The following is a 23,064-nucleotide window of genomic DNA, read 5'->3' on the forward strand; positions in this document are numbered from 1 at the left end:
AAAGTGTTTTCATTATTATATTCATTCAAAAATTCTAATTTTTCGTTGTTAGGGTTTTCAAGATGTATTTATTTACTTTTATTTTATTTCATTTTTTTCTGCGATTTAACAAACTATAAGAAAATTATTGGGATTTCCAAGTGTTTTTATTTTCTTAATTTCATTAGTAGTTTAACACGCTATAGCAAAAGTTACTGGAGTTTCCATTTCTTCTTTTTTCCTACTATTTCAGTTCAACACGCTATAGGGAAAGTTGATAAGGGTTTCGAAAGTTGTCTTCATGATTCTATGCTTAAACAAGTTTCCTACCTCCCTTTCCTTGATGCGACAAATATATAACAAGAAAAAATATACCTTACAACCCGTGAAAAGGAGGAGGAGGAGGAGGAGGAGAGACTGGGGTCCTGTTCTGACCTTTCCTTCCCTTCAGTCAGTTGCTTATGTTCACTAACACGTTGTTTCTTCCTCAGTCTTCCCGTAGCGAGGCTGTTGTCCTTGATAAAAGAAAGAACACAATAAAAATAAAATAAAGAAGAAAGAAAGAAGGAAAAGAAAACAACCCTTTCCAAATCTTCATTATCTTCCTTTACAGCATATAATATATTCGTTTTTGCCCTATTTTTCCTAGTGTGTCGCCATGTGTCTGAGTACCCCATCTTTACCCTCTCGGCCTTCCTCTCTCTCTCTCTTGGGTACTGGGGTGTTTGTCAAGGCTGCCCCTGTGTTTGTTTATCCATCACCCTCCTTCTGTCTCCTCTCGCCCCTTCTCGCTCCCCTCAGAGGCTTATGAGGATTTGTGGGTTTGTTGATGTAACATCTCCCCCACTGCTGGCGCCGCGCTCCTCCTCCTCCTCCTCCTCCTTTTCCTTTGTCGACGCCGCCAACGGACAAGCAGAGGCCCCTTGAAGGTTCTTTGTGTTTGTTTGTTTGGTTTGGTTGCTTAGTTCATTGTTATTTTCGTTATTGTTCATCATCATTATCATCATCATCATCATCATCTCCTTCTTCTTCTTCTTCTTCTTCTTCTTCTTCTTCTTCTTCTTCTTCCTCTTCTTCTTTTTCATCTTTTTTTTCAGAATCCTTGTTAATTCCTACGATTGGAATCACGGAAAGGCCCTTGAAAAAAAAAAAAAAAAATCCACAAACGAATTATGACAATATATAGATAAAAAAGAAATGTTGGACTATCACCCTACAGAATAACAAAAACACCCTTGAAAACTCCAGTAACTTCCACTAGAGCAGGGATTCCCAACCTTTCCTCCATCATTAACCACCTCGTCTTGATGTGTTTCTCCACTTACCCCCCTTGTTCCCATACAAAAAAAAAAAAAAAAAAAAGCCATTCCTCTTTCCCTCACACACACACACACACACACACACACTGACTAGCGCCTGTTGGACTATGACTAGAATAACGAAAAATCCTTAGAAAACTTTACTAACTTCCACTAGAACTTATTAAGGGTAATTAAGGGAGGCTACTATCTTAGGGTAACTTTACTCTTCTGGAACACTTCTGCGCTACACCTCTACTCCATTCCGTTCCGTTCTGTTCGTGAAGCTACATAGGTTTTTAAGAACGTTTTTATAATTGTAGTGACAGATTAACGAGATTTCTACATTATTAACAGGAAAAACATTTTACTCTGTTCCGTTCCGTTCTGTTAGTGAAGCTACATAGGTTTTTAAGGATGTTTTTATAGTTGTAGTGACAGATTAACGAGATTTCTACGTTATTAACAGGAGAAACATTCTTGAGAAGCCGGATAATCATATATATGGCCTTGGAAATTAGCTGTGGTGAGAGAACGGTTTCTGAATACAGGCTTTCTCTCTCATTCTGCCTTACACGCATCATAACACGTAGTCTTATTTGCTAGTATATCTGGCTTGTCTATGTATGTTACTGGGAATTAGGTCATACATACACAGACGCAGACATACACACAGGGTAGAATAAAAGACCCTTGTACCCACACACACACACACACACACACATACACACACATAATATGACCAAGTGGGCAGCCCGCACCTACTCCGCTTCTATGCAACAAAAGGCACAATATTCCACCTTATTATCTTATATTATATTATCTTCCCGACTTGCTTTCCTAGATTTGGTTTTGTCTACCTCTTTTGTTTTCTTCCTTGCTTATTCCTTAAAAGTTTCGTTCATGTTTTACTGTTTTTTTTCCTACTTTCCTTGTTTTCTCTTTAGATTTTGCTTAACCTCACTGTCCCTCCTTTTCCTCCTTTTTTACTCTCATCTTTCTTGTCCTCCTCTTCCTCTTGCCATGTCCTCATCGTCCTTCTCAATGTCTTGCTGTCCTCGACTACAGTTTCACATCGTTCTCTTACCCGTTCTTTTCCTCGTCTCTCTCTCTCTCTCTCTCTCTCTCTCTCTCTCTCTCTCTCTCTCTCTCTCTCTCTCTCTCTCTCTATATATATATATATCATACATACGCCACATATAGTTAAAGCTTGTCAACGCTGCCAACAGGAGAAACACTCTTGAGAATTCGGGTAATTATCTTTGTGACCTTTGAAATGCTAGTTGTGTTTTCTGAATACGGTTCGGGAGGTCAGCGCATCATAATGTAACCAAGGTGGAAATGTGCTGTGGTAACATTGCTATTGATAATTATCTTTCATAAGGATTATTTTTTAAAGACCACAGAAACGACTAGTTTCTCACTGGTGCTTCTTTGTTAAACTATGACTGGAACATACATTATAAAAGTTGTTTTCTTTGAAGGGGGTTAAAAGAAAACAACTTTCATTATAATCTGTTAAAAATAATCGAATAATTTGCTGCGATTTAAAAATTCCCGCTGCGTTCACTGGTTCAAATATTCGAGTCAAACTCCGTCTTCTCATCACTTTACAAGTCACGAATCGCAGGCTGGCAGTGGCGATCAAGGCAGTTTGTGGGGTAGGTGTGAGCCGGGACGTGGTAAGGAAAAACGTGAATTTTTGTGTATACTAGTTAGTTACTGTAATGTATAGTTGTTTATCAAGTTCAGGATTTCGCAAGGATTCTCTTTAGTGGCATGTCTTTCCTTTGGTGGACGAATAAGGTGAAATTGTATTTCTGGATGGTCAGCATGGGATTTGTGGGTAGGTGAATATGGCGGCAGGTTAAGAACGTAATTATCGAGTGAAGTTGTTTATCGTTGCCGTTAATAAAGAAATAGTACACTTTTGAGAAGATTTGTGTTAAATCGTGGAGGATTTCTTTACTATATCCAGAAGAGATGGGAAATACTGATATGGAATGCAAAGAAGGGGGATGGCGGGAGTGGTGAGGGAGGCAACTCAGTGTCGCGAGAGTGTGCTACTCAGTTACGGTTTTCAGAAATTTGCTCATCACGTCGTGGTGTGGCCGGAGAGGCGTGGCGGCGATTGCAGTGTTGTCCTCGGGAAGCACCGGTGTTGACGTTCAACCACGCAGGTGAAGCATTACAGGTCGTTCACTCCTCGTTTGAAAGTTAATTACAACATGTAGTTTATGAAAATCTTTTGATGTAATTAGTTATTGGTTGTTCATATTATGTATTGGTGCCTATATTTAGTTTCCACTCGTTTGCGGAAATAGTGCGTCAGTGTAAAAGGTGGCGCTGTCTTCGTAACCTCATTCCCGGGTGCTTGTGCTACCGCCGCGTCCTTTTTTTTTTTTTTTTTCCTCTTGGCAGTACTTAACACCAACTAGTAACGAACGCTTGCACATGTTACTCTAAATATTTTTTTTCTGGTGTGATAGCATTTATTAACACGAATATACTTACTTCATTTCATTTATTTAGTCGAAACCTTCACAAAAGAACAGCTTATACCGAATTACTGCATTATTGAGGAGAAAGCAGTTTGACGTCCACCCTTTTTACACCACATTCAGATGGGGATGGTGGGGGGGGAAGAGGGAAGGAGGGAAAGACGGGGAGTGAAGACTAGCTGTGAGTGGGCCTGCCATTAAACAGCCACATGTGATGCCCAGCCTCCAGTGAGGGTTGGGGCGCTGCCACACTTGAGGTCTGCCAGCTGCCCATGGCGGGGGATGTGCCTCCATAGGTGTGGCTTCAGCAATACTGTGTCCGTGTGAGGGTGTTGCGCCTCGCTCCTACTCTGTGGTATATTGCTGGTAACTTTTGATAGAATCGAAGTATTTTAACTTGTAAATTACCCATCTTTTACCTCTCCTTGGCCATGGAAAGTAAAGCCCCGTTTCTTAAAGTTCTGCACTGGGACCATAAAACCTTCAGGAATTCGTAAGGACTACTACGCAACACTGGAACTGGAACATTGGAACAATCGTGATACGTCTGCTTCAGCACTCGCGGAAGTAAACCTCCAGTAGCTTTGTAGACGCGACGCGGTAGTCATAGGATTTGTATCATCTGTATTATTAATATCCCGGATAAAGTTTTAAACATAAATTATTGTAGGTTTCTCTTGTTCATAATTCATTTGTGACGTTTTTTTTTTTCTTATCTTGGGGCGGGGGGGCTTTTATTTATTTTTATTATATTTTATATTATTATTATAAAAATAGAGACACGAGACTAGCCATGCGAGTTATCGTGTGTGACCGGTAAACTGAATTTACACTAATTAGGTAGTGAATTTGCCATAACCCATAACTAAAAGAGCTTTCAAGTTAGACGTCTGTCTTTGTGTATGCATCTTTTCAGCTTCCGAATGAGGCAGATGTCAGCAGACCGGCCACCACCGCCACCTTCCTTCGGGTGAAATCCAGTACCCAGTCACTGCTGGAATGGACAAGGGCACAGGTGTGAGATCTTTCTTCATAAGTATGATAAACACGTTTGTCTTAATCAGTAAAAATAATAAATGTTGGGTAAGAGATACCAAGTTCATGTTTTATATAAAATTTTATTTTTGGTTTTAAAGTTTTGTTTCATTCAAGTGGTACTACTCATATAATTGCACAACATTCAAAGCTTTCATGTTTCATGTGCAGCTGCCCATATAATTGCACAACATTCATACTTTGATTAAGTAATACTTTTAAAACTTAAAGGTAAACTGTAGCACAAAACAAATATATTCTATTCTGAGCTACCTGAAACTTAATGTAAAAAATACATTAACATATAGGGCTAAATAAAATGGAGAGGAGGGATGGATCTGAAGCAGTGAAGAAACAAGGTGAACTGTGCTAAATGTAGATGTAAATTTGTAGCATAGATAGACACGAGTTGTACTCCAAATGAACAGTTCGGCAGCCACAATGTGCAGTGATATGCTGCATCCACAACAAGCAGGCCACAGTGGAATCTTTCACTTCACCACATCTTCCTCAGGTGTGCAACACTACACAACGTTGTCGCAGCGATGGGAGGAGAGTTTCACAGTCTTCCCATACACAGTCTTCACCTGTTCGGTGCCAAACTGGCCATACACGAACATGCACTCCGAGGGGTAGCCGAGGGAGCGGAAGGAGTACAGGGCTGAGAGGACCATTGCTGGGCCGCCACACATCACAATCTGTGAGGCAAGGAAAAAAAATGTTTTCAATTTTTTGTTTTAACCAGGTGAAAAAAAAGTGTATACAAGGTAAATTCAGGCTCAGGGATGGAGACATCATGATTCTGCTACCCTCTTCAAGGAATATATATATCATGCCTCTTGTATAAATGATTAAAGTAGACTTTAGTGTGTGTCAGAGGCAATAATATAATAATCACAATATTCAAGGCTGTCGAATTGAAGAAAAATTTTATTTCTGACTGTTTTCTCAAATACGTTATATTTAAGGAACACTGGTGCCACAGCCACCCTGTACATACTGCTTCTTCAGAGTTCAGTGGTATTGTCAAGGTTTTAAGTTTATATATACACTTCATTTTTAGTTTTAAATCAACTCAGAGGAAGGGGCAGTGTACTTGCTATGGCAGGGCTGCCTACCAATATTGTAGTTGATGGTATCAACTCAGTGATGCATCCATTGCCACATTTTGTGACTTACTCTTTCTGACAGAAGTTCATAAATGCTCCAATGAGAATGTCAATATGGCAATTTTCATTGTCCAGCTTTAATAACTAGGGTTTCTGCACTTCAGGTTCTCTAGTGAATAGTGAATGGACTATGTATGATAGATGAGCAACTGTAGAGACGGAGTTGAAGAGGTTGGGGAGTTATTTCTTAGAAATGAGATACCAGATTGAGAAAAAAAACTGCCTGTGTGTTATTAACTGCTTTATAGTAATAATTATTACCTTGTGGTTGATCCCATTAGGTTTTGTGACATAATTGTTGATCATCTGGGTGTCAATGAATCCCTCCTCACCTTCCCACTCCTCGGGCACCTCCCCCAGCGTGTACACCACCTGCAGCCTGCTGTCTTTGTCTGTGATGAAGACATTATGTGGGAGACTAACTGGTTAGTTTTTTTGTTTTTACATTAACAAGAGATTATGTATGTTAGGTATGTCAGGGCAGTGTCATGCATGACATCTGACTCCCACTGGTGCAAGCTCATCATTCTTCATCCCTGATTCAGGATCTCTTGGCCAAGCATAAAATTCCTCTGATATTATTAGCAAGCTCCCTACTCTCTAGACATGTTTCCTTCTAGACACATTTCCTTCTGATTTCTGGTTATTCCCTAGACTGAAAAATGCCACAAGAGAGGACACCATGCAGAACACTAGAGCACATCTTGAGAGGCCATTCTGGAACAGGGCTTTGGATGTAGAAGGACTAAGGGGGCTAAGTGTGGGGCACAATTTTTGAAGAATAATAACAATCTTGGATGTAGAAGGACTAAGGGGCTCAGTGTGGGGCACAATTTTTGAAGAATAATAACAATCTTGGATGTAGAAGGACTAAGGGGCTCAGTGTGGGGAATAATAACAATCTTGGATGTAGAAGGACTAAGGGGCTCAGTGTGGGGCACAATTTTTGAAGAATAATAACAATCAAATGAAGTTACATTATTATTCCTTTAGAGACCCATAGTATTTTTAGACTAAAGACCAGAAAACAAATTCTCACTTCTGTATTTATCCAGCTCTTCTCTGTAAAGGATCTCACTGTAATTCTCAGAATAATAGAGCAACGTGATCTTGGTCTTGTCAGTTGGGTCCTTGAGGATGGAGCGGATGAGCTGCATGCCAGGCGTGATGCCACCCCCTGAGGCCAGCAGTGTCAGTTCCTGCAGCTGGTTTGGCAAGTACTCAAATCCTCCACAAGGGCCCTGGAATTCCACCTTGTCACCTGGAAGCAAGTGTTTTTTGTAACAGGGGTGATACAAAGTCGTCTTCTCTTTACCCCCAACTTTCCACAAATATCCATTAAAAATATACCACACTGAAAAAAAATTATAATCTCACCTGGCTTGAGTGCCTTGAAGTGCTGGGACATTATTCCTTGATTCTCAAACCTCAGCACCAGCTCAATGACGCCAAACTCATCAGGAGGAGACACTGGGGAGAAGTATCGCATGTGTTCCTTGCCGTTGATGACTGACTTTGCCTGCAACATCACCACTCTTACCTCGTATTTAGGGGAGCTTGTTAGATTTTACTTGGGAAGAATCCAAGAATGTGAGAGACCATGTTAGTAAGCCCAATAGTGCAAGAGGATGTGATGGAGAAGAAAAGCTTCTTCAAATAGGCAGAATGGTAAAAAAAACAAATGGTATTATAGGACAGGAAGGGATCATTATATGCAAAAGGAATCCAAGGGAGAGTGGGTGTGTATGATGGAGAGAGAACAGTACAATTGTAATGTACAAGTTATTTCGAAATATGTTCATCTCTTGCCTATATGCAAGACTTATGAATATTAGATGATCTTACATTTTTTTACTCAACATTTATTTAAAATATCTGAAGTAGGAATAACAGATTAATGAATAATAATATTGAGAAGAAAAATACTGGACACACCTATCAGAGTGATAGGCAGGTAACAACAGGACATACTCACAGCAACATACTGTCCCGGCAGGCATCCTGTGTGGTCAGTGTCGTTGGGCAGTGCAAATACAAAGGAGGCCATCTTGTCACTCACACTCACGGTGGACTTAAGGGTGAGGGGCCGCCAAGTGTCTGGCGTCAGGGCGGGACTGTGGCTCTTCCCATCAGCTGTCTTGATTACCTGGAGATGAAAATGGCATTAGTAAATTCTTCCATGTCATGCAGTGTTGAGATAAATGAAGGATGGTAACCTACTCTCTAACTGACAAAGATATCAGGAAAACTTCAAGAGCACCTACACATGGCCTACCTTGTCATTAACAGCTGGTGGACATGTGTTGAATGGGTTCTCAAAGTCAGTATCCTGGAAGGGATGCTTCAGTTCTGTTCCTGCTTCCTCCTGCTCCAGTTCCTCCATTAGCTCCTTGGCCAGCTGCTTCTTGTCTGCAAGGCTCATCTTTTTGATCTCATGATGCAGAGTTCTGTGGTTGGGCCTCTGCTCCCTGAAATGAAAGTTAGATTAAGAATGCAGTCATAAATGTCCCATTTAATTAGAGTTCCTGGAGGTGGTGGTGGGAGAGAATCAAGGAAAAAATAAAGGGCAGCTCACCAGTAGTCAATAACATCCATATTTTCCAGCACGGTCTTGCCAACAAACTGGCGCAGCACCTCATTGGAGGGACCCATGACCCAGCCAGCCTTGCCATCTCTCAGGAGTCGCTCAATACCTAGGTCTGTCTGCAGGAGAGAGAAGGAAAAATATATATAAATGAAAGGCCTTGTTTAAATGACTGGGTGGAAATGGGAAAATGTATTAACTTTTGAACTAGAACCAAGGAGACCTTTTCATCATTTGTAGTGTGTGTGGTAATTTTTCCATATACATATATAAACTCGGGTGCAGGCCTCACCTTGTATCCTGTTCCACCACAAGTATGTAACATCTTGTCAGCTACATTGGTGACCACCTTTGCTGAAGAAAACTTAACCTGCCACAGCCAATGCAAGTAGTTTTTTCTGTAAAAACCATGTTAAGTTAATTTCCATTCATATTTAAGGATTAAAAGTGTAAACAGGCTTTTGTTAACATTAAACATTGTCTGAAGCAAGAAAACAGCTTAAATGAAGGGAGTGTAGCTTTACAAACAAAGTAAATTATGAAAATCTATCCATCTCAGTCTCAATTTCACACCAACCTTGCAGTGAACGTCAAGTCTTCGTGCAGAGACCAGTCGCTGTTGTTGGTGACTCTGTCCAGCGCGTCAGCAACCATGTACACCAGTCCTCGTGAACTGTTAGTGTCACACATTGCCTCACCAAAGTAGTCCTGAGGAATAAACTCAAGATAGCACAAGTGACTGTTCCCAGATTTCAGAGCAGTAGTTTTCTTCCAGTCCTCTAGCAACACAACAACTCTTTCCCTCATACTTCAAGTCATCATTAATCACTCATCAATCACAAGGAGTCAAGAAATCCATACTACTATATTTAATGCAGGTATCTATCTTATTTTAACATCTGCTCCATGGCAAGAATTTCCTTGCTCATGTTGGATGAAACCATTTTTTTCTACTGTGCCTTTTTTCCATTATCACAGTTTACACCCTTAATTGCCCAACCACTGTCCATTCTTGACCCTTAAGAAGGTAATTCAGCACCACCTGTCTTACGATTGGCTCTGTGAGGAGGCAGGATGGTCTCACCTGGATGGTTGGGTAATCACACACCCTCATGCCCATGTCAGCATGAGCCTTGCGGGTGACGTGCTTCTTTGCCACATCGATGCAGGCCAGCGAGATGCCGACCCAGGCAGCAGAGGTGAGCAGCAGGAAGAATGGGTCCACACACTCGTCATTACTCTAGGGAGGAGAGAATGGTTAACATGTTACTATATAGTCATTACACTAAAGAGAAGAGAATGGTTCGAAAGAAGAGAATGTTTCAAATTATATTGCTCACCCTCTATTTTTTATGCCTTTATGGATTTGAGTATTACACTGCTGTCCTATAAAACAAATTTGTCATCATTTGTCCATTATGTTCCACTAATGACAGCACCAGAGGTACTCACGCACTGGCCGTCCCCTGGAGGGCCAATCATGCGGTCAAGGTTGAATATTCCCTCTATTACTAGTGGGCCGGACATGTTGCCGTGCATCCCGAGGGCACTCCAGTCGTCAGTGTTCGCTCGAATCTCATCCTGGAAGTGACCAAAGATTACTAAATTGGTACGTAGAGAGAGAGAGAGAGAGAGAGAGAGAGAGAGAGAGAGAGAGAGAGAGAGAGAGAGAGAGAGAGAGAGAGAGAGACCTACAAAATGTTTCATGAAGAATTACCAGAAAATTCTGTAGTACATAATCCCAAACTATTAATGAATATCAAAACAGAATACATGATAGCAGCAAAAAACATGAGTGAGTGAGTGACTTGCTTTGAAGATCAGGAAGCAGGAGAGGTCAGAGTAGTTCCCAGCAAAGTCTGGGCTCAAGGTCTGCACGGCGTACCAGTCCGCGTGGCCGGCGCTGGTGGCCCACGAACCATACTTGAGGAGCTTCACTTTGTCCTTGTCCACAGTCTTCACCTTGGAGGACATAGGAAACCAGAAGTGCCCACCTGTCGAAACACCAAGTGACTATGAATACAGTGGAACCTCGATTCATGAACGTTCCTGTTTCACGAACAAATTGGTTCATGAACAGATTTTTCAAACTTTTTTGAATCGGCTCACGAACGGTGTTTCGGTGTGTGAACGCACAAACAGCCCGCAAGACCAGACGCCGGCTAGTCCCGTTGATAAGGGTCAGTAATAAAAGCAACCATCATCCTACCATAACTTGCGGTTGGTTATTACCACACACTGGCAGGTCTCTTAGGCATCAGGCTATAGCTTACTGATTTCAAGGTCACGCATCTTTCTAGCTGTTTGAAGGATGTTGGAAATTTTCTAGCTACTCATGACACCATGTGTCATCCATCCAGTCACAATTCACCTCGTGTCCCGGTTTCTGGACGTCCAAGAAAGGCCACACCTGCTATAAACAAGCTCGTAAGACGAGGTTGTCAAAAATCACTGGATCAAAGTAAGAAGTGTCAGGCTAAATGATGAAGGCATGCGATTTACTGAAGATGGGGGGATAGGGGGGGATTAAGCATTCTGAATCAGGAAATACTGAAGTGAAAATGCTAAACCTGTTGTGTTACCCAAGACTGACAGGTGAAGCACAAGACATCTGTACGTACACACCTGTGGCGGGATCAGAGTACGCCTCCGTCCCCACCAGCCTCTCCTTGTTGACGCGGGACAGCAGGTCCTTTATCTTTGGGTTGTTGTGGTGCCTGAAGAGCAGCACAGAACAGGCTCCAAGATGCATGACTGCTCGGGAAGGAAGACCATTGAAAAACAACAATATACAAGTGTTGTCTGAATCTGGATCAGTAAAAAAATATAACCATCTAAGTTCACTTTTTTTTTTTTTTTAAGTACTGTATAGTTGTGGTGATAGATTAAGTAATATAGCACGACTACTCAGGAAAGGAGAAGACCAGTGAAAAACTACAAAGTGAGTGTTGTTTGGATCAGCTCAAAACATCAACTTCCATTGTCAGGTCTCGCAAGGAGGTTGACAGATCAGAGGACTTAAGATCGAAGGAAAACGTACAAGACAGAATGCGTGCAGCACATTACTACACTTCTGACCACAGCTATACACCACCTGCTACTAGTACCCGCCCCATCACTCTCTCACCGTAGACCATGGCTGTGGATGGGCAGCCGTAACGCGCTATGGTCTCCACAATGACGGCAGCAAATTTGTGGTTCTCCCCGAGTCCACCCAGCTCCTTAGGCACAAGGAGGCCCAGCAGCCCCAGCTCAGCCATGGCATTGAGGGACTCGCGGGGAAACACGTACTCCTTGTCACAGTAAACCTGAAGGAAGGACGGATAGTACTGAAATAACATTAGCGTTTCCATCCAAGGGATGGATATTGTTATAGCCTAACTATACGTATGTTAACTTTGATTAGATTACCGATTTATTTATACTAGTACATGTGTTAGCTCTGTCCCTGGCCATGACTCGAGACTACTGTATATACACACATTTTTTTTTTTATAGTAAACATTTTGTTAAAGCATTTAGTAGGTTATTGCATTGCTTTATGTGTTAAGGATTATTTTTTCACAAATGACTTTTATATAAAAGTTTTTATTATAAAGCGTTGCATTTTTTAAGTCAGTAACTATCCATCTACCTATTGATCTATCTATCCATGCATGTATCTGTTGGTACCCTAACAAACTAACTAAAAACTTATACCCTAACAAACTAACTAAAAACTTAGAGATACTATTAGCATAGTAGAAGTCAGATCAGCTGCTATCCAATCCTGCATTCCAAACAGCCCGACTAGACTTGGTGACGGAAGTGTCCTAATATAGCGGACGGCAATAAAACCTCCAAGCCAACACTGCATCATAAAGAACCACGACCCAGTCCTTCTCTTCCTCCTCCCCACAAAGACAATGTTATTTAGTCTCGCTATTTTCTGAAGAGCTACAATGTTCCTGTTTCTCAGCTCTCTCCCTCCACCTCCTCCCTGTTCCTTGTCACTCTACCCCACACTCAGTGAAGGGCAATCCTAACCTAACTTAACGTTACTGAATGATCGTTCTTTGCAGGGTATAGTCTCCGAACAAGTGATATTCGATTAGATTATAAGAGTCTCATTCATGCACTCAGCACGTAGTGTCTTCGTAATGAGGTACTTTTGGCAAATAATGCAGTCCGTGATATATGAATACATAAAAAAAAAAAATAAATAAATAAAATATTTGTTCATTATTGAGATCGAGTTACAAATCTTGCACTTTTGAACACGTCTTTCTTCCTGCCTCATACGGGGTGGCCCAGACAAGGCACCACACACATTCACACTCAGACATATCAAATCACTTAAAATACGTAGCAAATATCAACTAGTCAAAGTAACATACGCATTTCCGGCGACTTCTTAGTGATTAACTACGGGTACTGCAGGTTAAAAGTACAAAAGATTCTCTTAGTAATAAATAGCCTAATGGTCTGAATGAGTACTCACCGCATTGGGTCTGATCTTCACTCTGCACAACTCTATCAGGTCATCCCGTAGCTTCTTCTGCTTCTCCGTCAGCAGCCACTCCGGGTCGTAGTCAGAGGACACGCCCCAGTACTCTCCCTTGCCCCACTTCTTCATCTCTGCGCAACAATACCAGATAGATTATTTCGAAATATCGGCACATTCGAAACACTGACAAGCAAAACGTGGTACCATACAATACTATGTTACACTTCGGTGGGTGGGGAACAATATTTCCTATCAACACACACACACACACACACACACACATGTATGTAGATGCGAGACAGTATCCAGAAGCGAGACAAATCATAATAAGTACATGTATATTCTAGATGTAACTTCGACTCGTGGCCTTAATATCAAATTCAACTCGAACCCAAGACTTAATGATCGTTGTATTCACCCCTGCTGTTTCCAAGCATGATTCAGCATACATACACTGCTTCTACCACCACCACCACCACCACCACTACTACTACTACTACTACTACTACTACTACAAGCACAAAGTTTCAAGAAAATGTTAAATATTCCAAAAACGCTTGATTAAGTATTATCAACTCAAGGAGCTTCGAAACCCAGATAATGAGACGCAAAAATATCACGTCCATTAATGAGCCATAAAGAAGCTAATACGGGATGACAAACCACCAGAGACGCTTCATGTGCATTATAATTACTATTGTTCCCAATCTAACAATCAAACATGGGAGATGCGAAAGACCTAACTCGTTCTCTTAAAAGAAATATAACAGCGACGGTATAATGACGCACAGAACAAGCCTACTATGACACTTAGATTAAAAAAAGTAATGTTTTCCCGAGTGAATAGCGTGTTTGCCCTCATGATGACTGTCTTCAAGGGACACGGTGATAAATTCTACAGATGTAATAACACGAGTTTCTGCGAATATTGCTAGAAGTGAAAGTACAGATTATTCTATGTTCTATGCACACAAGCATTTTGAGTCCTTGTTTAGCCGTGGTTTGAAATTCAAGTACTGCCGAGCGACAGATACAACGACCGGGCTGGGCGGGAATAATGGCAGAGAACTGACTGATTAATTTATGTTGTGGCGCCGCAACTCATGCCACAGAAACGTGTCCACACACTCCACATTACTGTATGTGTTGCATTGGCAGCATTTTTTTTTTCCATAAAATGATGCAATACAGTCTAGACGTATTCCTTATCACTGTCTTAGCGGGAAACCGTGTGACTGACTAACAATCAGCTGATTTAATGCTGACCGTTTCTTTCTCCCTCCCCGCCTGCTCCATTATTTTCCTCCCCGCCTGCTCCATTATTTTATTTGTCTGTTTATAGCTATACATTGTGTAATATTTATCGATAAATCATCTGCCTTAACACCATTCGTCTCGTCACGGGGTACTGTAATGTCCCAAAACTTGTAGAAATAATGAATGAATAATTCTCAATTTCACCATCGGACATTCACATCAACACGTCCCGCCATGGGTAACCGGCGGGCCATTGTATCTGTCAACAAGCCACACTTAAATTTCGTATCACGGCTAGTCAAGGTCTCAAAATGCATGTGTGCATAAAGCATTTTCTATTTAGAATAGCTTGCACTTTCACTTTTAGCAAGTGTGTGTGTGTGTGTGTGTGTGTGTTCTTATGCGTTTTTTAATTTTTCTAAGATCCTAGCTAGGTATGTATTGAGAAACGCTTAGCTCTCTCATCACGACTATTTACAAAAACCACAGAGATGATTACCAAGTTCTTAGGAGTGTTTCTCCTGTTAATACTCTAGAAATCGCGTTAATCTGGCACTATGAGAACTGTTGTATTCTTGGATGTATGCTAGACTTCTGGCAATTCAGGGATTCTAAGAGGAGTAGCCATAGAACAGCAGAATGTGATAAAACACAGAGCCTCACTAGAAATACCCGTGAAAAGGTGTACAGGAGTTGAGCATACCTCGGATTGTGAGCGTAGTCGACTGATCTCTCCAGTCCCGTGGTAGATCAATTCCTTATCTAGCTAAACCCAGGGAAGACCAACCTAAAGTCCCGAACCAGTTACCCAATAACCCAAATAAATCACATGAAACGAAAGAAACATATGAATCCCCAATCACAAAATGAGCCAAAATGAACATAAACATTGAAACGTTACCGCGACCTGAATGTCTTGTTTATTATTAATGCCGCCGCCGCCGCTGCCATCACCACCACCACCACCACCACTACTTCTGCTACTACCAAAGATAAGCAACAACAACAACAATAATAACTAAAATAGTAATAATAATACCACCACCACCACCATAACAACAACAACAACAATAATAACAATAATAATAATAATAATAATAATAATAATAATAATAATAATAATAATAATAATAATACCACCACCACCACTATAACAACAACAACAACAACAACAATAAAAATAATAATAATAATAATAATAATAATAATAATAATAATAATAATAATAATAATACCACCACCACCCCCACGACAACAACAACAACAACAACAACAACAACAACAACAACAACAACAACAACAAAAACAAACGTAACAGCGTCAGAGTACCTTGCAAGGGTACACAGACATGCGTCATTAGATTCCAACAAGCACTGTATTATTAATTATGTAACTAATGGCGCCACCAAGGTCACATGCTTGTACTGCTCGCAAGACATATGCAGGCCTTCAATGAATGCTCTCCTCATCTTAACACCCTCATGAATTCATTGTACCCTTCAAGTGTAGTACACAGTGCTACACTTGAAGAGTGTAGGACTTCCAAATTAATGATTGCTTCTTTATGAAACTTGGGCACTTCATGATTAAGATATACATATATACACCAAATTTCATACGAATCTGAAATAATAGTAATAATAATGATAATAATAATAATAATAATAATAATAATAATAATAATAATAATAATAATAATAATAATGACACTCTTAAAGTAATAAGCGATGTCAAAATAAGTTGACAAAATGTTTAAGTATACAAATGCGGAATTATAAGAGGCTGCTACTTGAGTCTATGATCACGAAGACAAGGAGGCGCCGTGAGAGAGAGAGAGAGAGAGAGAGAGAGAGAGAGAGAGAGAGAGAGAGAGAGAGAGAGAGAGAGAGAGAGAGAGAGAGAGAGAGAGAGAAACGAAATAAAACAAACAAACAAGCAAGGCCCCGATAACCTAGGTCAAGGAATCCCACGAACTTCATATATCTTATCAAGCTTTTGAGGACACTGACGGAAGAATGTGAGCTGCATTTCCAAACCCTTCCATGTCTTATTCTACTTTTTTTCAACAGGCTCTCGGGAACGTTACTGTAATTTTCAACGATATTTTAATGATTGTACTGAGAATTTGATAAAGATTCTGCACCATCTGTAATAATAATAATAATAATAATAATAATAATAATAATAATAATAATAATAAAGGGAAACCGTAGAAACGCGATTGATAATATGTAGTCTTTGAAAACAGGCCTTAAGAAAATTATTATCCATAATAATAATAATAAAAAAAAACACTTGTAGAAACGTAACTAATAGTCTCTGAAAATGGTCCTTGTGAGAATTCTGCACTACCTTGATTAAAAACACACTAGGAAAGTGACTAACAGGTAATGGGTCCTTTCGAAATCATCCTTATGAGAAGTCACATCGTTTCAAAATAGAAGCCTCGTCCTGGTAGTGTCTTATCAGTGCTATATTTGGGTGGGAAAATCCAATGATAGGTTTAAGGATGATCAGGCCAAACATCGCCACAGTTATGAGGACGCGGAAAGGACGAGCGCCTACCCAGAGAGGAGTGAGGCGCAGGTTACTAGGGGGAACCATAATCGGTGAAGCAGGGCGTGGTGCAGCGGGACGTAAGGAAGATCTGAGAGTTACAGGATGGGACAAGTTATTTTTTTATTCTTTTCACTATTAGTAGTAGTAGGAATTACCATTTATTTCACTTTATTTTATTAATTTCTTTATCTGTTTTATTTACTTATCTATTACGAGTATTACCTCCTTTACGTATTCCAACAACTGTCCTCTAGCCATCCTCTGACAGCTGTTCTCCCAAACCTTCTTTTAAAATCATCACTATCAAACCTTCCCACATACCAACAGTCTATTTACCCATCTCCCTTCACCTCTAAGACCTCCTAACATGTACTCCATCTATCCACCTCCTCTCTCAGATCTCCCTAACCTACATACCATCTTCCCACCTTCCCTTTCAGACCTAGTTATACCTACAGTCCACCCACCTTCGCTTGGGGTTTCGTAATTGCTATGCTAAGGTCGTATTGTTGTGGCAGTGGGAGGGCTCAGTCACGTGTCAGTAAGGAGAAACAGGGCCAGACACGTGTAGGGGCTTGGTATGATAAGAAGGTACTTTTGGATGCTAGGGGCAACTCGCGTGGTGGGTAAGAAATAGGTTTGTTGCTAGCCAGTCCTGTGTGGCTCGCAGGGAGTTGGTCTACGTACTAAATTGTATTGCACGCCGCATGTCCAATACTTTCAAAAGGCTCTACATGAAGTTACACGAATCTTTTATTATTTATTAATTTTTTTATGGTTTTAGTGACAGATTAACAATATTTCTACAGTACTATAACGGGAGAAACATTCTTGAGAACTCGGCCTTTGAAAATAGTCGTGGTGAGAACAAAGCGTTTTTGTATACGGGCCATTATTATTCTGCCGTGGCTCAGGTGCTCGTGTACGTCCCAGACAGCACCAGGTAGGACACGTGCAGGTCCTGTGAAGGTGACTGCATCATAAAACGCTGCGCAACTTTTCACAGAGGCTCATCATTTCACGACTTGGTAAGAATTAGGAAAAATTATTACCAGACGCCTTCGAACCAAAGTGACCTGACAAATCATTCATTATTGTCGATTTGTGAGCGATATTAAAGACCACCAGTGTTTGTGTATTTCTGAGTAAGAAGAGAACATGGACTGCAGGCATATGTATGATGGACTGTGACACTAACATTTGTAATCTATGATATATGAACTGATTATCATTGTACCGTTTGCTCTGGTCAATAAACTATCAGTCTATCTGCAACTGTCTGAGCGTGAACGATGAAATAAAGGAAGGTAGGAAGCAAATTCACAAGCCTGGGTCTTGTTATGATACATGAAGGAAGGTTGACTAGTTAAATTGAATCTATAGTAACCTAGCCAAAGCTAACTTAACCTAATCTTTTCAGTAAAGGAAAGGGCATCGGTAATATGATTATAGAAACATTTTTGCACGAGATTACTAGATAAAAAAGAAAGAAAGACAGAAACAATCAAAGAAAACGTAGCTAAATAATATTAAACAACAACAACAACAACAACAACAACAACAACAACAACGACAACAACAACAACAAATAACCCGCCAAACAAAAACAACGTAAAAAAAATAAATAAATAAATAAAAAAAACTATTCCGCCCAGACAAAACTACAACTTGAACAACTAAAACGCAAAATTACCTTGCAACAAACACAACGACTGGACATGAAACAAAAAATCTTAACACATTAACATCACCATCGCTACCATAGAGAAATCGCTCAAGACAACCACCACACACCCATTCGGACCCAACACCACACACGACAGGAGCACTGTAGTGAAGATCAGCGAGGAGCGATGCGAACCAAAACTTATCCTACTTACTTTCCGGTAGAAGTTCAAAATCTCAAGGCAGCGGAAGACTATCCTGCCGAGGGTGGCTGCGTGCTGTGAGTCAAGCTAGGGACGTTTCACAACTAAGGGTGAATGGGAGGGGTGGGAGCTTCGGCGAGTGATAAGAGTGTTGGGAGAGGCTGTGTAGGCATGACGTGAGGTAAAACTTATATATATGAGAGAAGAGAAACCCAATGCGTTGAGATATCATGCCATATGTTTACAGCGGGAAGAAACGGACCAATTATACAGGTTCAGTTTGTAGTTTCAACCAGCCAGTACGTTTCCAAGGCGCACCATACTTTCTTGATTTAGTCAGTTAATCAGCTCTATTTTTCACTGATGTGTTAAGAAGAAAAAAAAAAAACATCTAATTTCCAAACTGTGACCCCTTATACTGACTAAGAAGAGGGGGAGTGAGGAGGAGGGAAAGGCACTGAATACAAGACCATCCTCAATGGAACCCTATCGAAAGTACTCGTTGGCAACACTGATTCTTCCTACCCGACATAGCCAACACTCACTATGATATACAAGCTTTAGATCTGTGCTGCGAGTTTGTTACGTGCAGCCTCATTCTAAGCCAAAAATTCCTCGCCTCCATGTTGTCCCCATCCAGACGTTTCCATTTCTCATAGTCCCCTACACGTTCCCCATTCCTAAGTCCCCACACATCCCCATTCCCTATTTGTTTATACTCGTCTCCCATTTCCCATCAAGAGAGAGAGAGAGAGAGAGAGAGAGAGGTGGGAGGCGGTTGTCAGATGTACTTTCTCACTGCCCCCCCTCCCCCCTTCTCTCTCTCTCTCTCTCTCTCTCTCTCCCACAGGTAATCACGGCAGGAGACAATAGTAACGAGAGATAATGAGGGAATCTTGTCTCGTGGCTGGAGTAATGATGATGACTTTTCTTCTGCGCCTCAGTATCTGCCCCAGCATCCGTTTCATCTAATGTTGATGGGTAATTAATGGATATACGAGACGGACGTGGCGAAAAAAATAAATTGAGAACGATAATATGAAGACTGGTTTGCGGAGGGAGATTCCAGTGAAGGATAAAGTAAAATTGAATATGATAATGCAAAGAGACTGGATTAAGAATGATTGAATAAATTGAAAAAAAAAAGAAAAGTACAAAGATTGGATTGCGAAGGAAAATAAGTATAGGATAAAATAAAGTGAAAAAAATAATACAAAGACTGGAATGCGAAGGAAAACTAGTGAAGGAGAGAATAAAGTTAAAAAAAAGATAATACAAAAGGTGGATTGCGAATGACAAAATAGAATAAAGAAAAAAAAAAAACGATTACGAAGGAAAGTTAGTGAATGATAAGATAAATAGGAAAAATTTAAAAAGATACAACAAAATAAACTGGATTACGAAGGAAACAAAACAGTAAAAGAATACAGGAAAAATAAAACAAAGAAACTAGATAAAAAATAATTCAAGATAACAGAGATTGGACTACGAAAGGGAGGTAGTGACGGATAATACATCCAAGGAGGAGGGACGGAGATGGTTGAAGGTGAAGGCCAGGTGGAAGATGGGAACATGTGAGGTATGTCCAAGTAGCGGCAGGTGAGTCTGGGTACACGTGAGGGGAGGGAACGCTGGGAAAAATTACTGTCTTCACTCGGCCCTTGGGAAAAGAAGTAAAGGAGTATATATATCTATAAAAAAAAAAAAAAACATTGTCCTCCTGATATACTTTGTAAAAATAACAAACAAACAAATAAATAAAGTAAAATAAAATAAAAACCTCTGAAATTCATATGGGTGATTGGTGTTTGTATATTTTAAGAATTTACAAAATCTAATAGTAAAATATCAAGGGGAAGTGAACCTAAAATGCAAGTGTGGTGGAGTGTTTACATCGTTCAGTAATTTTCAAGTATGGGATGGCTGAACAAGCAGAGAGAAATCGGGTAGGCACTTAAGTCATTATCAACAGCGATAGCCTTGTTTAAAATATTGTATAGAAAAACAAAAATCGGCCGCGTCTTACAGTACTGTCAATCTGAAGGACAGTGCTGCAGAACGTCTTCAGTGCCAAGTTTCAAGACACGCATCTCCAATTTTGGATGATCCTTTTTGACATTTCCTTAAGGATTGCCATCTCGGTGGGTATTTTTCTTCGTTTTTTAGTTGTGATACCCCAACGTCCCCATGTCGAGAGGAACAGAGGTTGGGCTGGTCTGAGGCTGAAGAGTCTTAGCGAGCAAACGATCCCATTGTGGCCACGAGACAATGATCTGCCTCCCTGTTTGGCAGCTGCCCAGTGAAACCCTATCTCGACCACCCTGTTTAGACTTCTGGCACTGATAGAATGACTGGCTGAGTAACATGTCTTGCAATACTTGTAAGCATTAATATACAAAACTATAATCTACCAAGAAAATCTCAAACTACAGCTAGATAAGCTATTTACTTCTCGTGTGCATTCTATAAAAACGAAAGAATGATCTACATTCGCATATTCTGAGTACTGCTTCCTAGCCTTGGCGGTTTAAGGTGCCGGGGGAGGGAGACCTCCTGGGTAGTGCTGGAGTCCCACCAGGCACGCGCAGGGAATGTGGCACCAAGGAGAGACTACTGAAACGCTCTCTGCCTACGACGCTGAAGTTATCACTGATCAGTCCTCCTTGAGCGAGATGAAGTGCGTGGCATGTGAAAGGTCTCCACACACCCTCACGCACACGCACGTACACAACAAGAGGCGCTATTGTTGCAACACTTAAATCTAATGAAGCTGTCTCTCCCCCAACCATAAGCGTACTCTAATCCCCACTCAACAGCCTCTGCCATGACACGTAGACCAAGCAAATTGTCCTCTAACTGTATCCTGCCTTCGCTCGCCTCCCACGCGAGTGAATCTACGCAGTAAGCAAGCATGGGTCCTGATCACGTGAAACGTAACAGATGGTGGTCCCTGCCATCCCACAAGCGCACCCTGGTCTGTCTCTTGTACTGCCCATATTGTCACACTCGGCCCCAGCAACTAACCACAGCAAGACACGACCTCCAGTGTTTTCCCTCACTTCCTTCTGCGTCTTCCCTCCCAGCTGCGTGGTGATGAGTCATCTCCCACGCCACGCTCTGGGACAAACTCACAAATCACTGTCTATCTGGATTTCTTTTATAATCTGGTGAAAGTTATTAGTATTTTCAACTGTCTCTGTGATTGTAGTGATACTACAACACGGATTCTGCATTACCCATGTGGAAAACATTCATGGAAAACCAGACTATATTGTTTTTTAACAATCTATCTCATGAAAAAAAAAAAAAGTGAGGACAGAAAGATAAAATTTAACGGAAATGAATTCAGTATAAATATTTGTTGGTGCTATTCTATCTGCCTTTATCTCTACACTTATGATAAAAAAAAAAAAAAACCTTTCTATAACATACAATTTCTAATCTCAACAGTACTGGCGTTAATACAACGAACACCCTGATAACTGCAGATCCAAATATAACTAGATTTATCTCTTTCCTCGCACTGTGATTGTTTTATTTTTAATACTGTAGCTGATGTGGCGTAGTTTATTTAAACCAAACAATCCAATTAGGATCTAAAGGTCTGCTGCTGTCTGAAGAAAGAAATGAAGATGTATCCATTTACTTTCTTAACCAGATAAACTTTTCAGCTATCGTTTCATTTGCTTCCTCAACATCACATTTCCTTTCTCAACAGGCTCGAGGTTAGTTTGCTTGTTAGTAGTAGTAGTAGTAGTAGTAGTAGTAGTAGTGGCACCTTAACGTGGTATGCTCACTCCAGGGAACATAAATACAGTAACAGACATATATACAGAATATGAATGAATGTTACTGTATGAGGTACGGGGTGGCACTGAGAGTACACGGATGGAGTATTGAGGGAGACGACACAGCTGAGACGGGACGCACCAGTGGAGTATATGGAGGGGGAACAGGTCAGATGAAATGTTTTCCTTTAAGTGATGCATAAAGAAAATAATCATAACCGAAGGCATCATTACGTATTACAAATATTGTTTAGGAAAGGGTAATATTAAAACGTCCATGTTTCACATCTCTCTCTCTCTCTCTCTCTCTCTCTCTCTCTCACAGCAATGGTTCTTAAACTGGAGAGTAGGGGGCGTAAGGACATGGGTGGGGAGAAAGAGCGCGAAGTAATGTCCAAATATTATTGCTCAAAAGATGATTAGACACATTTATGGATAAGGATGACAGGTTGAAACAGATGGGTATATTTCATACAGGGACTGTCACGTGTAGGCCTGGAGGCTTCTAGCAGCTTCCCTTATTTTCTAATGATCTAAATG

At 40.7% G+C, this 23,064-nt stretch overlaps 1 protein-coding gene and 1 long non-coding RNA gene across 6 annotated transcripts in view; one reads left to right on the plus strand and one right to left on the minus strand.

The window, feature by feature from the left end:
* Positions 1-2,868: 2,868 nt before the first annotated feature.
* Positions 2,869-7,347, plus strand: LOC135091074 (uncharacterized). 3 transcript variants are annotated; one of them, XR_010262258.1, is made up of 6 exons: positions 2,869-2,959; positions 3,362-3,457; positions 4,695-4,861; positions 5,328-5,518; positions 6,264-6,407; positions 7,106-7,347. It is a non-coding gene; the product is annotated as an uncharacterized LOC135091074 (long non-coding RNA). The 3 variants fall into 3 exon arrangements; XR_010262257.1 differs by having other exon boundaries at positions 2,895-2,959; positions 4,695-4,793; XR_010262259.1 differs by having other exon boundaries at positions 2,910-2,938; positions 4,695-4,793.
* LOC135091071 (uncharacterized) overlaps positions 4,881-23,064 on the minus strand; it is a 53,837-nt gene continuing 35,653 nt past the window's right edge. Inside the window, exons 1-16 of one of the 3 annotated variants that reach the window (XM_063988430.1) lie at positions 18,749-18,907; positions 13,047-13,183; positions 11,694-11,874; positions 11,192-11,320; positions 10,379-10,560; positions 10,019-10,147; positions 9,651-9,806; positions 9,144-9,274; positions 8,859-8,964; positions 8,558-8,685; positions 8,258-8,450; positions 7,958-8,128; positions 7,360-7,501; positions 7,022-7,243; positions 6,244-6,374; positions 4,881-5,511 (exon numbers count right to left, since the gene is read on the minus strand). In XM_063988430.1, the coding sequence (XP_063844500.1) occupies positions 5,338-5,511; positions 6,244-6,374; positions 7,022-7,243; positions 7,360-7,501; positions 7,958-8,128; positions 8,258-8,450; positions 8,558-8,685; positions 8,859-8,964; positions 9,144-9,274; positions 9,651-9,806; positions 10,019-10,147; positions 10,379-10,560; positions 11,192-11,320; positions 11,694-11,874; positions 13,047-13,181 (2,310 nt within the window). In that variant the 5' untranslated portion in view covers positions 13,182-13,183; positions 18,749-18,907 and the 3' untranslated portion in view covers positions 4,881-5,337. Of the gene's footprint in view, positions 5,512-6,243; positions 6,375-7,021; positions 7,244-7,359; positions 7,502-7,957; positions 8,129-8,257; positions 8,451-8,557; positions 8,686-8,858; positions 8,965-9,143; positions 9,275-9,650; positions 9,807-10,018; positions 10,148-10,378; positions 10,561-11,191; positions 11,321-11,693; positions 11,875-13,046; positions 13,184-13,470; positions 13,505-18,748; positions 18,908-23,064 lie in introns of those variants that run through there. The other 2 variants (XM_063988428.1, XM_063988429.1) reach the window with 2 other exon arrangements.

This window comes from Scylla paramamosain, chromosome 36 (genome assembly GCF_035594125.1).
Source record: "Scylla paramamosain isolate STU-SP2022 chromosome 36, ASM3559412v1, whole genome shotgun sequence".
Classification (NCBI taxonomy): Eukaryota; Metazoa; Arthropoda; class Malacostraca; order Decapoda; family Portunidae; genus Scylla; species Scylla paramamosain.